Raw genomic sequence first — 12,977 nt, forward strand, 5'->3', positions numbered from 1 at the left:
AACTGTGGAAGACAGCACGAAACCAGTCATGTGTTAATATTGTCACACGGATGGATTTAAAAAAGGGACTTGAGACTGTTTGTACGACTAAAGAAGTCCCTTAATAAATAACCCCCAATGTGATTATTTTTTTTTTCCCTACTTAACTGGCAAAAACTATCACTGTAGAGTGTAGACCATCCGGTTATTTCAAAATATGGCAGCACGCCTCCTAATCTGCCAAACAGTATATGAAACACCCAGTATCAATCCAGTCGGATATAAAATGTCAGATGGTTGAAGAAGAAAAAACAAAAAAACAACAACAACTTTATTGAAGCTTCATTTACAAAATCATTGATCGATTAATGAAGTGCAGTATGCAAAATACAGATAAAATAAAAGACAAAAAAAATTAAAAAATCCCACCCCGTCCTGTGTTACACCACACCCGACAGGGGGCCCATTGTAAGACCCACCAAAACCCAAATAATTGGTCCAAAACCCCTTAATTATTACTCAATCAGAAGAACTGTAACTAGAATAGGGAAGGGGGGGAATATATATTAAAAAAAATAAAAAAAAAATCTGTGGGGTAGCAGAGAACTCTCCTCCCCCCCCCCCCCCCCCCCGGTGATCCTGCTGGGACAGTAAATGGGCTTCAGGGTAAGGGCGTCATAAAATTATTGTATGAGATTAGAATCAGCGCCCCTCTTGTCTATGGCTGGGTGTGGTACTGCAGCTCAGCGCCTCTGAAGTGAATGAGACAGAGCTGCAGTACCTGAGATAGCCTGTGGACAAGAGTGATGCTGTTCCTAGGGGAAGCAAAGGCAGTTATCAGATGAGGGAAGGAGAAGCCATTTCTGTCCATGGAAGTCCACACTGGTTGGATTCTACGGAAGGCTAAACATTCGTTCCTAACCCTTGTATATAATCATCATAGCCGGAAGTGCACGGCGTTCTGGAGGAAGAAGTGGGGGAGTGTAACACAGAATGCTTCCTTAAAAGTGAAGCACCACTTTGCAAGAAATCAAAGCAAATAAAACCAATATCTGACCCTTATTGGAGGTTTTCTTAAAGCAACAGGCTCACAGTTTTAATACACCTCACTCTGCGGTCTGCCATTACGGTAATACTGGAGGAACCGGGCGTTATTGGAGAAAAAAAAACAAACGTCAGTGTAGTGAACTTCACCGGAAAAGGGAGACGAAGAAAGCTGAAGGATATTATCTTGGTGCAGAGTTCCGCATTCACTTTTAAAGGAGCCCGTATCACTTTTCTTGATGGTGTGAGCGGCGACCATGACTGGATACACGTATGGCACACAAGACCTGGGGTTCTGACTTACAATGAAGGGAGGTTAAAACACGAGAATTAAAATCAAGATGGATTCCCTTAATACAGAACCACCATCGTCTATGATGGGTTGGTTAGGAGACCGCTCGATAATCAGCCTAGGTCAAACTTCCGATGAAGTGAAGGCACACCTGGCAGCAAAAGGGTTAACAGCCTTTAAGATACATTTTGCCAGCCTGCAGCAGATAACTGCACATTAAAAGCCTTAGGATTACAATAGAGAAAGGAAATCTGTCACCGGCAGAACACTGGAAGAAAAGAGATGCAATGATTTGTAGTGTAAGAATCCAGCTCAGGTACGTATGGCAAAATTCATCTCGAGAGAGGAGCTTGCAGGACAGCGCACCATTGCCGTTAACCAAACGGAGCGCCACCGCTGCTGCCGAGCGCAGGGTCCTCTCAAAAGGGAAGACTGGCGGCTTGTTCTACTGCCGGAGTTCCACGTAATTAGCAGGGAATAGCCCATAATGTTCCTTACAAAGCCCCCTCCACCAGCCGTCATCAATCATCTCGATATTTGTAATGATGTCGTCGGGGTCAAAGGAAATCTCGTCATCGCCGGCTAGAAAGACAAAAGTGAGGAGAGTCCCTGGCGGTCCAAAATAGCCGAAAAAATAAAATAAAAGATGCAAGACTTACCGGCCTGATAGTCATACAAAGCAATGGCCGTGATGCCCAGGTCACCCTCGTACTCTGCGTAGGTGTTCTCAACTAGAAGGAAGAAAGAACAATTACAAATCGACTCAGCGACATCAGTCCATGGACTAAAACAAGTGTACCCCCCCCCCACAGAGCAAGGCAGACCAGCTACAGCATCTCCGGGTAGGACAAAGAATCAGGCATATTAACGGGCACATATCCCAAGGCCAGTTTCGGCCTTGACAATGCAATTTTTTATTAATTTTTTTACATTTTTGCATTCTCACACCTCCCTCGGTAACTCAGCTTTGACCATGGCATGTAAGGGGTTAAACAGCCTGGATCAGAGTTCTCTCTGATCCCAGCTGTTACATGAAGTGTTCGGCTGTCAGTCACCGCCACGCTCCCATGGGGCCCATACGATCACCATGACATACATGCATGTACACCTCCTGCAGCTAATGTGCAAATCAGGAAGGGGTTAAATTTCAAAATGGCTTATGGATTATTATTGCAGTAGATCTCCACATCTACAAAGTTGCTGATCTAATTTGTCTTCAAGTACGTGTGCACCAGTATTTTTGTACAAGTGGATTAACATGCCACAACCACAGGAATACAATATTGATGACCCATCCTCAAGATAGGTCATCAGTATCTAAATCGGTGGGGGTTCCAACTCCGAGCACCCCCCGCCGATCAGTTGTTTGAAGAGGTCACGATGCTCAGGTGAGCACTGCAGCCTTCTCACAGCTTACCAAGCACAGCGCCCTACATTGTACAGTGGCTGTGTTGGGTATTGCCGCCCAGACCCATTCAGTTGAATGTGACTGAGCTGCCTTTAGGTCATGTGACCGATAAACGAGAAGCCTCTGGCCTAGAGAAGAGACTGTCGCTCACCAGAGCACCCACTGATCGGCAAAGCTGGGAGTTAGGCCCCCAACAATCTGATATTTAAGACATCGATAAGATATCAGTATTAAAATCCCGGTCGACACCTCCCCACTTTATGCACAGATCAAGATTAAAGGGGTTATCCAACCCCTATAATGCCCGGGCCCCTCACACAGGTGTACTTACCTTGCTCCCTGGCACCCGCGTCGCTTCTAATGCCCGCACAGCCGCCTCTGCATCTCGCCGTTGCGCAGATCAAAACATCCGGCGACCCGGTGGGTCGGGGGTGTGGGGGAATGGGAAATGGGAAGCCAATAGCAGGCCGCGACGGGAACGAGCCATCCTAGCATCGTACACACATCCCCTGGTTGAATTTACAGCTCATGGCGCCACTGATCTAATGCATTTCATTGGATCTGTATGTCCCATTACGTCCACCATACTTTACCATCTTGGTAATCTGCCGATTCGTATACAGCCTCCGTGTCTGGAGTTTCTGCCTTCAGGCTCACTGCCTCCTGGTAATCTGCCTGCTCCTCATACACATTCTCTGGTACAGCCGCGGCTCTTGCTGGCTCCTTCTCATACGCTGAAGCTGCATCCTACATGAAGAAGGAAGAGAAGAGTCAGTCTCACGTATGGTTATTTATCTCAGGGTCCACGGAGGCAAGTGCTCGGCTTCTCACCTCATACACAGGGCTCGCCGGGGCTTCTTCAGACACTAGCCGGGGTCTGGGGGATGCAGGAGGAGATGCAGGTTTGGCCTGTTCTTGCTCCTTTACACATAAAAGCACAGAAATTAGAAAATGTAAAACAGAAGATAAACGCTTGTTACTGGAGTACCCCCGTAAGGGATTACGCACACATTATACACATCGTATCTTCTATATAATTTTCACTTTGATTTTTTTTTTTTCCAACCTGTTTATTTTCCAATTGTGGATTTTTTTTTGATTCTATTTTCTGTACATGATTATGGGGACAGCCAGCTTGCCTGAGCTGCTGTTAAGGCTCCATTCACACGTCCATAATAATGGGTCCGCATCCGTTCCGCAAATTGCGTAACTGGTGCAGACCCATTCATTCTCTATTGTGCTGTCCGTATCTCCATTTCCAGAGCGCGCCGCCTATCTTCCGGTCCGCGGCTCTGAAAAAAAATAGAGCATGTCCTATTCTTGTCCGCAATTGCGGACAAGAATAGGCATTTCTATGGGGGTGGACCCTAACTGTATTCAGAAATACACTTTACAGCAGAGTAACGTGCACTATAGGAACCTGTAGACTGGAGAGCTTTATTGGCTTCTATAGGGCGAGTGTTGTGGGCATGCTCTGACCCGTGCAGAGGTCATTGAGCAGGGAGGGGAGAAGCCGAGCTACTGTGAATGGTGGATCTTGTGTCATCTTTACATAGGTATAACCTGTCATAATATTGCCTGTGAGGATAATGAGATAACTGCCGAGAAGTGATTTTTACAGAATATGAAGTATCAGCCTATTATGAGGCTCAGGGCGGCAACACCGATTTTATTTTATTTTTTTCAAATCTAGTAAAAAATGTGTAACATAAAACTGAGTTAAACAGTAGTGTTGAGCGAACTTGTGTTTTAAGTTCGGCGTCTAAAGTTCGGGTTCAGGTTATCGAAGAATCGCGTTATGGATTCTAAATTCCGTTATGGTTCGTGGTAGCGGAATCCATAACGCGATTCTTCGATAACCCGAACTTTAGACGCCGAACTTAAAACACAAGTTCGCTCAACACTATTAAACAGTAATTTTCGGACAACACATTCCCTTTACGTTCTAACAGGTATACAGTAAGCTTGTGGTAGGTGCAGGCAGCTAGAATATTATCATTTATCTCTGTGTGTGTAGAGGAGGCCAGTAACAAAGCTGTGATTGGGTCTTCTCTTTAAAGGGATTGTTCAATATTAGAATAACATGGCTGCTTTCTTCCAAAAACGCTGCCACCCCTGTCTACGGGTTGTGTGTGGTACTGCAGTTTTGTCTTATTGACTTCAATGGAGCTGACCCGCAATACCAGACACATCCCCTTGACAAGGGTGGTGCAGCGATTCTTTGACCAAAAAACAGCCATTAAAAACTGACCCACTTTTCTGTCTATCCATTATTAATGTCAGTTTTGCATTAGTTTTTAACATCCATCAAAAACTGATGAGCAATGAAATTTTATGGCCTTTTTTTAAATTGGTTGTTTCACTGCCTGCATAGACGCTACTATTTAGTGACCGGTCTGTATATGGTTACACCGTTGCCGCATACCACCACTGGACAATTTCTGCGTCAGTGTAGCGGGGGCTAGAAAACAATTGTCGGAGCTGCGAGCTTCATGATCTCGGTCCCGACGTAGTCTACCCTGCGGCACACACTTCAACAGCACTGTCCAGTGTTGTGCGACATGCTATCCCCATCTGAGTGGCACATTAGGGGGCTCCTCATACATTTATCAATACTTCCCCTGTGCCTTTACCTGCGGTTGTCCATACAGTTTGGGCCTGTTAATGGGTGCCAGTCCATTTTATAGTGTTACCTAATAAAGATTTAGGGCCAGATTTATCATGACTGACAGCTCACTCCACTTTAACATATGGCTAAAGTCAGTTTTAGCCAAGTCAGATTTATGATCGGCCCTTTAAGACTGTAATAAATGTGGTTTGACGGTAGCAGTTTATCCGTCAGTAAGCAGCTTTACAAAAGTCGCACATCTTTATGAAAAAGTCGCACGTTTTTTATGAAAAAGTTGCATGTTCTATTAAAAAGTCTCATAAGATAAGCATGGTCCTCACTTGCGATTTTTTTAAATAGTCCCAATAGTAAATCTGTCTAGAGATTCATTTACATAAGAAAACACGCCCACTTTCAGAAAACTGGCGAGCATAGCGCAGAGCAGAAAAAAGCCGCAAATTTGTGCACAGTTTTAGAGTTTGGGACTTTTTTGGGGACTTTTTCACTCCATTATTCTGACCTGAGCTAATGATAAATCTGTCCCTTATTGTTTTCGTTTTGAGCGTCTATACAGGCAATGAAACATCTTTTCTTCTTTGATGCACACCCTTTTATTTTTCTTCTTGCAGCGAATCCCTTTTTCTTTTCTTTTTTTTATTCCCAACCCCTGCGATGCCCTCGGTATATATTATGCCCCCCCATAGTGTCCTTAGTATGTGTACACACACACACTGTCCGCAGTATATATATGTCCCCATATATATTTAATAGTCCTCACCCCCGATAGTGTCAGTAATAAAATAAATACCTCAAACACGTGCAGTCCTGACGTTCCCAGTGTGGCGACGTCATCACACTGGGAGTGCAGGTTATTATTTAGGTGTCCGTGTAATAAACCCCCTCCGTCACTTGGATGCACTGACCTGCTGCTGTTTGCGCGCCTGATCCTGTTCCCGCTTCTCCCGTTCCATCCTCTGTGCTCTCTCGGCCTCGGCTTTCTTCCGGTCTTCCAGTTCCTTATCCTTGGCCAGGTTTTCAAAGTTTGCCCGTATGCTGCTGGCTTTGTTACCCTCTGTGGGACAATCGCACACAACACACAGTTACCCTGCCGGCTGCGGGTCACCAGATATCATTCCTAATGGAGATCTCTCAAAAAAAGGTCTTAGGTGTTTATGGGCTTTGAATTAGTACTGTGCATATAAACGATCACTGATCCTTAGGGATCTATGGTAATCCAGTGCGGTCTTATTGTCACAATTTTTTAGTACAAGACCCTAACTGCATAAGGATTTCTAAGACTAAGTCAATGGACAGCGCAAGTAGAGACACCATACATGCAAAAAAATAAAAATAGTCCTGCAAACAAAACTTCCGCAGGGGTGGGGTTTATGCAAATTAGGGGAGTGGCTTGCATATTTCAGCAGCTTTGTGAAAACATAATAGCCGGAGAGCTACAGTGGACTATACCCTCTCTCTCCGCACTTACAACTCTGTCTCAGCTATTCGATCTGGCAGCATTTTATATTCATTCCATGTAACTACGTCTTGTCTTGAAATTTTCCCAATCAGCACGAGCAGTTTGCATATAAATATGAGGACAAATTAGCAGAGGAAGGACGTGCAGCGCCAACGATGAGATTTTACATAAAAGGCAAAGAATAATTTGCTCATTTTTCCAGAAACCTCCGGCATGCCGGCAGATCTGGCACCAGGAACTCAGCGGAATCATCAATTGCTCGCGATTCTACGAGAATACTATTAATGCAGTTTTCAAGCCTAAAGCAGGATGGGATCCAAAAGGAGATATTTTCATACACTTCTGTTCCGGATCCATCCCTGATCTCAGCTTTAGGAAACTTCCCTGTGTGAACCAGGCCTTAGCAAAGCTGGAGCTTATACATGCGTCCATACAGGTCAGTCCAGGTTACTCGCTCTTTACTCACCGGCTTCCACCGGCCGTGTCCTCTGATAACTTGGAGCCACTTTCTCCACGTCCTCAAAGGTAGCAGCAGCCTGAAAAAAACAGCAGACGAGGGTTCATACTGTGCTACAAGCCCGGCTGCCTCTGGGTTGGTGGCGGTGAAACCCACGACAGCAGAGACCACCCTCCTCCCCAGACATTTATGTACCCTTGTTAGTTCTTAAGAAGGGTTTTACCTTGTCCATCCGATCCTTCTGCACTCCATACTTTCCACCAAATCCCTTGGAATAATCTAAAAGGCGAGGAGAGGAGTTACGACGTGACCTCACAGATACGACTCCTGTCTAAGCCTGACCAGTTCATGACTCCCATAAAATGGTAACGTAACCCTATAATCAGGAATAGCAGGCTATTTATTATCTACAGATTAAAGGGGTATTCCCATCTCAGACAGTGGGGGCATATCACTAGGATGGTGTGGGTCCCACCTCTGGGACCAGCACCTACAACGAGAACGAAGCGGGGAGCGCTGTGGCTGGAGGACCCTGGATTTTCCGGGGTCCATCCACCACCAAGCGCTGCTCCCATAGAAGTGAATAGGAGCGCACCGTGCACGCGCGGCCCCTGCTCCCATTCATTTCTATGAGGCAGACGGAAATAGCCGAGCCAGCGGCCTCATAGATGTGAATGGAGGGCGGCTGAGCATGCGCAGTGCGCCCTCCATTCATTTCCCCGCTCCGTTCTCATTGCAGGTGCGGGTCCCAGAGGTGCAACAGCGCCCAAAATTCTGTCAGAGGCCGGGTCCTACCTCCCATTCTTTTTTTTCAAAGGGAGGCAGCGCTGAAAATCGCGGAGTGGCGTTTTAAAGTCAAAACCAGGTACCTCTCCCTTCTTGGTGCCGTCGTGACCGTGCCATGGTCTTCAGCGCTGCCTCCCATTAAAAAGAAAGAAAGGCAGAAAGTGGACGGCTGCTGGCGGAATTTAGGTGCGCGTGTCATAGTCAAAATTCTGCAGGGAATTCTTTTTTTGTGTGAACAGGCCCTAAATCAGGCCCTGTTCTGTTGACAATCATAAAGCCACCACTAGGGGAAACTTACATAGGTCCCACTGGACGGAAGAACACGAAGCTCCCTCAAATGGTAGCTTTTTCATAAAAAGGGGTTGTCTGCTTTTTGCATACATTTCAGAAATGCCATATCCTCATGGGTAATGGCATATGAAACCCCTATGGATGCCAGGGCTTCTCCAAACCGGTGCCTATGGGCTGTGTTATGAATCTAGCAGTTTCTTATGCCATTACTGATCACTGTATGCAGCCCCTTTAACACTATGGCTTAGTAAACTGCATGTGTTGCCCTTACTTACCAGGAACGTGGTCCTCGACTCCTCCTGAAACCCAAAAATAATATTCCCAAAACTGAACTTTCTATATGTCAATGTCAAAAATCTTGGTTTCATCCTCAGTCCATGAGAAGCGACTGTAAATGCCTGGCTACAAAAGAGTTAAAGGGGTTCTCTGAAACCAGGAGCCCCTTCTGATATGTCTAGGCAGGGTGCAAAGATTGTCCTCAGCGGTGGCAGCTGTCACCACACTTTACTAATATGGCTACCGACTGGCTGGCAGACATCTGGTCCAGCAGAGGAGAAGGGTGCTGAAACCCTGCCTAGCAATATCAAAAGAGCCTCGGAGAACCCCTTTAAATGGTTTTATGAACGAATGTCTGCAACTTTCTAATACATTTTCTTGCAGAAAGAAAAAGCCACGCGCACAAAATAAAAGGGGTGACACTATCCCATATTTCAACCTTTAATGGGATTGTCTTACTTCAGCAAATATCATTTATCATGTAGACAAACTAAATAGAAGGCACTTACTAATGTATTGGGATTGTCCATATTGCTTCCTTTGCTGGCAGGATTTGTTTTTCCATCGTATTATACCCTGCTTGTTTCCATGGTTATGACCACCCTGCAATCCATCAGCAGTGGCCGTGCTTGCACACCATAAGAAAAAGCACCGGCCTGTCTGGTGGCCGGGACCGCACACAGGCTGGTGCTTTTTTTCTATAGTGTGCAAGCACGGCCACCACTAATGGATTGCAGGGTGGTCGTAACCATGGAAACAAGCAGGGTATAATACGATGGAAAAACAAATCCTGCCAGCAAAGGAAGCAATATGGACGATAACAATACATTAGTAAGTGCCTCCTAGTAACTTTCTCTACATGATAAATGCCATCTGCTGAAGTGAGACGACCCCTTTAAGTAAAGGTGACTAAGCTGCAATACCAGACACAGCCAATGGGTAAGAGTGGTGCCCTTTCACATTTCAGGATCTCTTGCAGAGTACATTTTATTCTTACTGGATCCGCTCCAGATGTTACCACACTCTACATACCCAGAAGATTTATAGTACCTCTGTGGCTATAGCCGCCCCTAGCCATTAGTGTGAAGCACCCGCATCCCACTGCATAGTAGTACAGGTTATAGCGTTGCAAGGGTAGATGTGAAAATTAGACAGTAAAGGACAGAGGAGCACAGGGGCCACATGTAACGAGGAGCGGAGTATCGCAGAGTACCTTTTTGGGATTCGTGGAGCTGTAGTTTCTCTTGGTGATCCCAGCCAAGCGCACACTTGTCTTGTCTGTCTGTCTGTACACCAAACTTTCCTCCAAACCCTTTCACATAGTCTACGCACACAGAAATCCACATGCCATTAAACGGGAAGGAGACACACCCCATGCACATTGAACAGGTTACGAGTTACTGCTTAGTACCCAGTAGGACAAGTGAGGTGATATGGGGGCGAGCCTGCTAAATGGAAACCGACCTAAACAACTGTCTGCGCGGCTTTACAGAAGAGCCCTTTAAATCACATAAAAAATGTGAAAAACAGTTTTTAAATATCTTACTTCTAAACTGAGAAGGTAGAAGCCCACAGCCTGAGGCTGCACTACTGAAACATATCCCCTTCTGATTTCGGTCAGGTTTGATCATCCACTCCCAACCTAAAGGGGTTATCCCACGATGAATGTAAAAAATAAAAAAAATCTCATAGCATATAGTACATGACAGCTTCTATCTAACAGATTTAGAACCAGCCCTGTACTTCACATGGATCTGTCCATTCATTGCTCCAATTGTGCTGCTAAGTTTATTTCAAGCCGGCTTCTCAGGGGGCGTGTCCTTTCTCAGGGGGCGTGTCATTCTAGTGCAGCTGGTGGCAGATGAAGGATGGAACTGAGCATGTGCTTCCATCACAGTGAGGGGGACCGAGAAATCAGAAAAAGGGGCAAACAGCAGGTGGCACTGTACAGATAGATTTCAATGAATAGCTCAGTGGCTATACAAATTTTTAATTACATGCAATTACAAAAGTATTCAGATCCAGGTGCTGGTTTGAAAAAATGTATAATATTTTTCGTGGAACAACCCCTTTAAAGGGAATGTTTCATCTGAAAATGACCTACTGTTTAAATCACGTTTTTTTTTTAAATTAACATTGTTAGTGAACTTTTTTTTTTGTCACGATCACTATATTAAAAAAAAAATAATAATGATATAATACTGCAATTTTCACACTGGCCACTAGGCCTAAAATATGTTAAGACTTGCTGTATTTTGGAAGCAGCCCCAGGAGCCATAGATCCAAAGGACAGGAGAGAACCCCATTGACTTCAATGGGAGACTTTTCTAGACATGCTCTGTGACCCGTGTAGAGGTCAAGAGGGAGCAGATAAGCTGTCATATCACCTACTGTGAATGGTGGATTCTGTCTTATCCATACAGAGGTGTTACCTGTCATTGTAATTCTGCCTGTGACGATATGACAATAGCTGATTAAAAGTTACATGTACAGAATAAAAAAATCTTGATCTAGTATTAGGCCTAGTGGCCAGTGTGAAAATTGCAGGATTGTATACATTTTTATTATAGATAGTGACATTGAAGATTCTAAAAAATAAATTGTAACAACATTTAAACACTAGCTAATTTTATGAGGACACATTCCCTTTAAATGCTGGGAGTTATGATCCCCATGTGATAAGACTGCAGCCAACAGGAACTGGAAGAGAGTGTGCTGTGCTTCAGTGGTGCAGCCTCAAGCCTTGGCCCTGTAACTTTACCGTGATCATATCTCCATGTAGAAGACATATTAAAAAACGTTTTTTGCATTTTTAATGTTTCATTAATGGTCTTTTACTCTTCATATGGAGTGGCTAAATCGACAAAGTGACTGAAACCAGATGCAGAATACTCATACTCTGTGGAATTGATAGGACATACCACTATGCATATTATAGTCATTAAATGATGATGACATTTGTATAATGACGTCGGCTAGTGAGTACAGTTCCTACTTAGCAGGCTTATTTGGGAACAAGACTTCATGGAATATCAAGCCCCTTTATACAAAACAGTTAAAACATGGCTGCTGTATGATGTAAGAGGGTGACAGGTAGTGGGGGACGGAGCCGGTGAATGACCCCCTCCATGGTTCACCCTCCATGCAGCATACAGGAACGATAAATGGGAACAGGCCATAAACAGTGAAGGAACAGGGAGCAGACACCCTTCAGATCACCAACAATCAGAGGGGGGGGCCAATGGTGGCAGCATTTCAGGTTTGTCCTAAAAAGACTCAAAAGTTTAATACAGCAAGATCCCAAGTCTTCAACTCGATGTCTTTGCTGTCAAAACATTAGGATGGGACTAAGCTTGACAAAGTTTTATTGCTTTCCGAACTGAAAAATAATGGCAGCAATCGTACAGCCCCTGAGGATCGAGTTAAAGTTGTCTGAAGGAGCTGCAGCCCCTGAGGATCAAGTTAAAGTCATATGAAGGTGCACCACCTTCTTCCATGTTTTTTGCTCTGGGACCGAGACTGTACTACCGGTACAGTTATGGTGATGTTGGCCAAACACGTCTGATCATTTGGTAATTTATTTTATTTCGGCTGTTGGCATGGCCCTACATTGCAATGTGGCCAGGCAAAAAAAGAGCATGACCCCCTTCCATATGTGCCCTATCAAGACATATTGGCATGATTGGGGGGGGGTTGTTCTATACAAATCAACAGCAAGAGAGGAGACACTACAAAGTGCGACATTCGGTTGCAATTTATCCTTGTATTACATGGCTGCTCATTCATTTTAGTGGGTGTTGTGTTGTCAGGGGTTTCACCTTCCATTGGGTTTGCATTTAGGAAAAACTTGTTAACCAGTTCAGGTAGTTTTACGGCCGTAACTTTTCATCTATCAATGCGATTTTTGTAATTTGATTGTCAACAGTTCAAGTTTTTCTTATTTATTCGTTCACACAGTTTTGCCTTTTCAGAATTTTTAGGCTTATTGTGCTGAAAAGCGGAAGGGTTTTCCGGCTAAAGTTACTTTTTATAAAGTGCCCGCAGCCCGCCTGCTGAAGCAGAACATTCATACTTACCTGCTACACGCTGCTCCAGTCTTCCGCTCTGCCTCCAATCTCCTTTCCTCCATGCTGCCTCCATCTTCCGGTCCCCACACAGTTTTCTTTCGGTGGGGCATGGGCACGGTCACATGCACCGGTCCAGCCAATGACTTGTTTTAGCGTGGACGTGCTGCTTGTGGCCACATCACCGCTAAAGCCAGTCTGTATGCACCATCGGAAGAAAACAGTGAAGGGACCGGAAAATGGAGGCAACGCAGAAGACCGGAGAGGCGTGGGGCAGGCAAGTATGAATTTACTG

General features: G+C 44.9%; 1 protein-coding gene across 4 annotated transcripts in view; it reads right to left on the reverse strand.

Annotated features, from left to right (window-relative positions):
• Positions 1-276: 276 nt before the first annotated feature.
• CTTN (cortactin) overlaps positions 277-12,977 on the reverse strand; it is a 36,778-nt gene continuing 24,077 nt past the window's right edge. For 2 of the 4 annotated variants that reach the window (XM_044271067.1, XM_044271066.1), the window contains 8 exons: positions 9,832-9,942; positions 7,489-7,544; positions 7,275-7,344; positions 6,255-6,403; positions 3,555-3,644; positions 3,317-3,470; positions 1,975-2,046; positions 277-1,897 (listed from right to left, as the gene is read on the reverse strand). In XM_044271067.1, coding sequence (XP_044127002.1) covers positions 1,761-1,897; positions 1,975-2,046; positions 3,317-3,470; positions 3,555-3,644; positions 6,255-6,403; positions 7,275-7,344; positions 7,489-7,544; positions 9,832-9,942 — 839 coding nt within the window. In that variant the 3' untranslated portion in view covers positions 277-1,760. The remainder of the gene's footprint in view (positions 1,898-1,974; positions 2,047-3,316; positions 3,471-3,554; positions 3,645-6,254; positions 6,404-7,274; positions 7,345-7,488; positions 7,545-9,831; positions 9,943-12,977) is intronic. The other 2 variants (XM_044271069.1, XM_044271068.1) reach the window with 1 other exon arrangement.

The sequence above is a fragment of the Bufo gargarizans genome, chromosome 10 (genome assembly GCF_014858855.1).
Source record: "Bufo gargarizans isolate SCDJY-AF-19 chromosome 10, ASM1485885v1, whole genome shotgun sequence".
Classification (NCBI taxonomy): domain Eukaryota; kingdom Metazoa; phylum Chordata; class Amphibia; order Anura; family Bufonidae; genus Bufo; species Bufo gargarizans.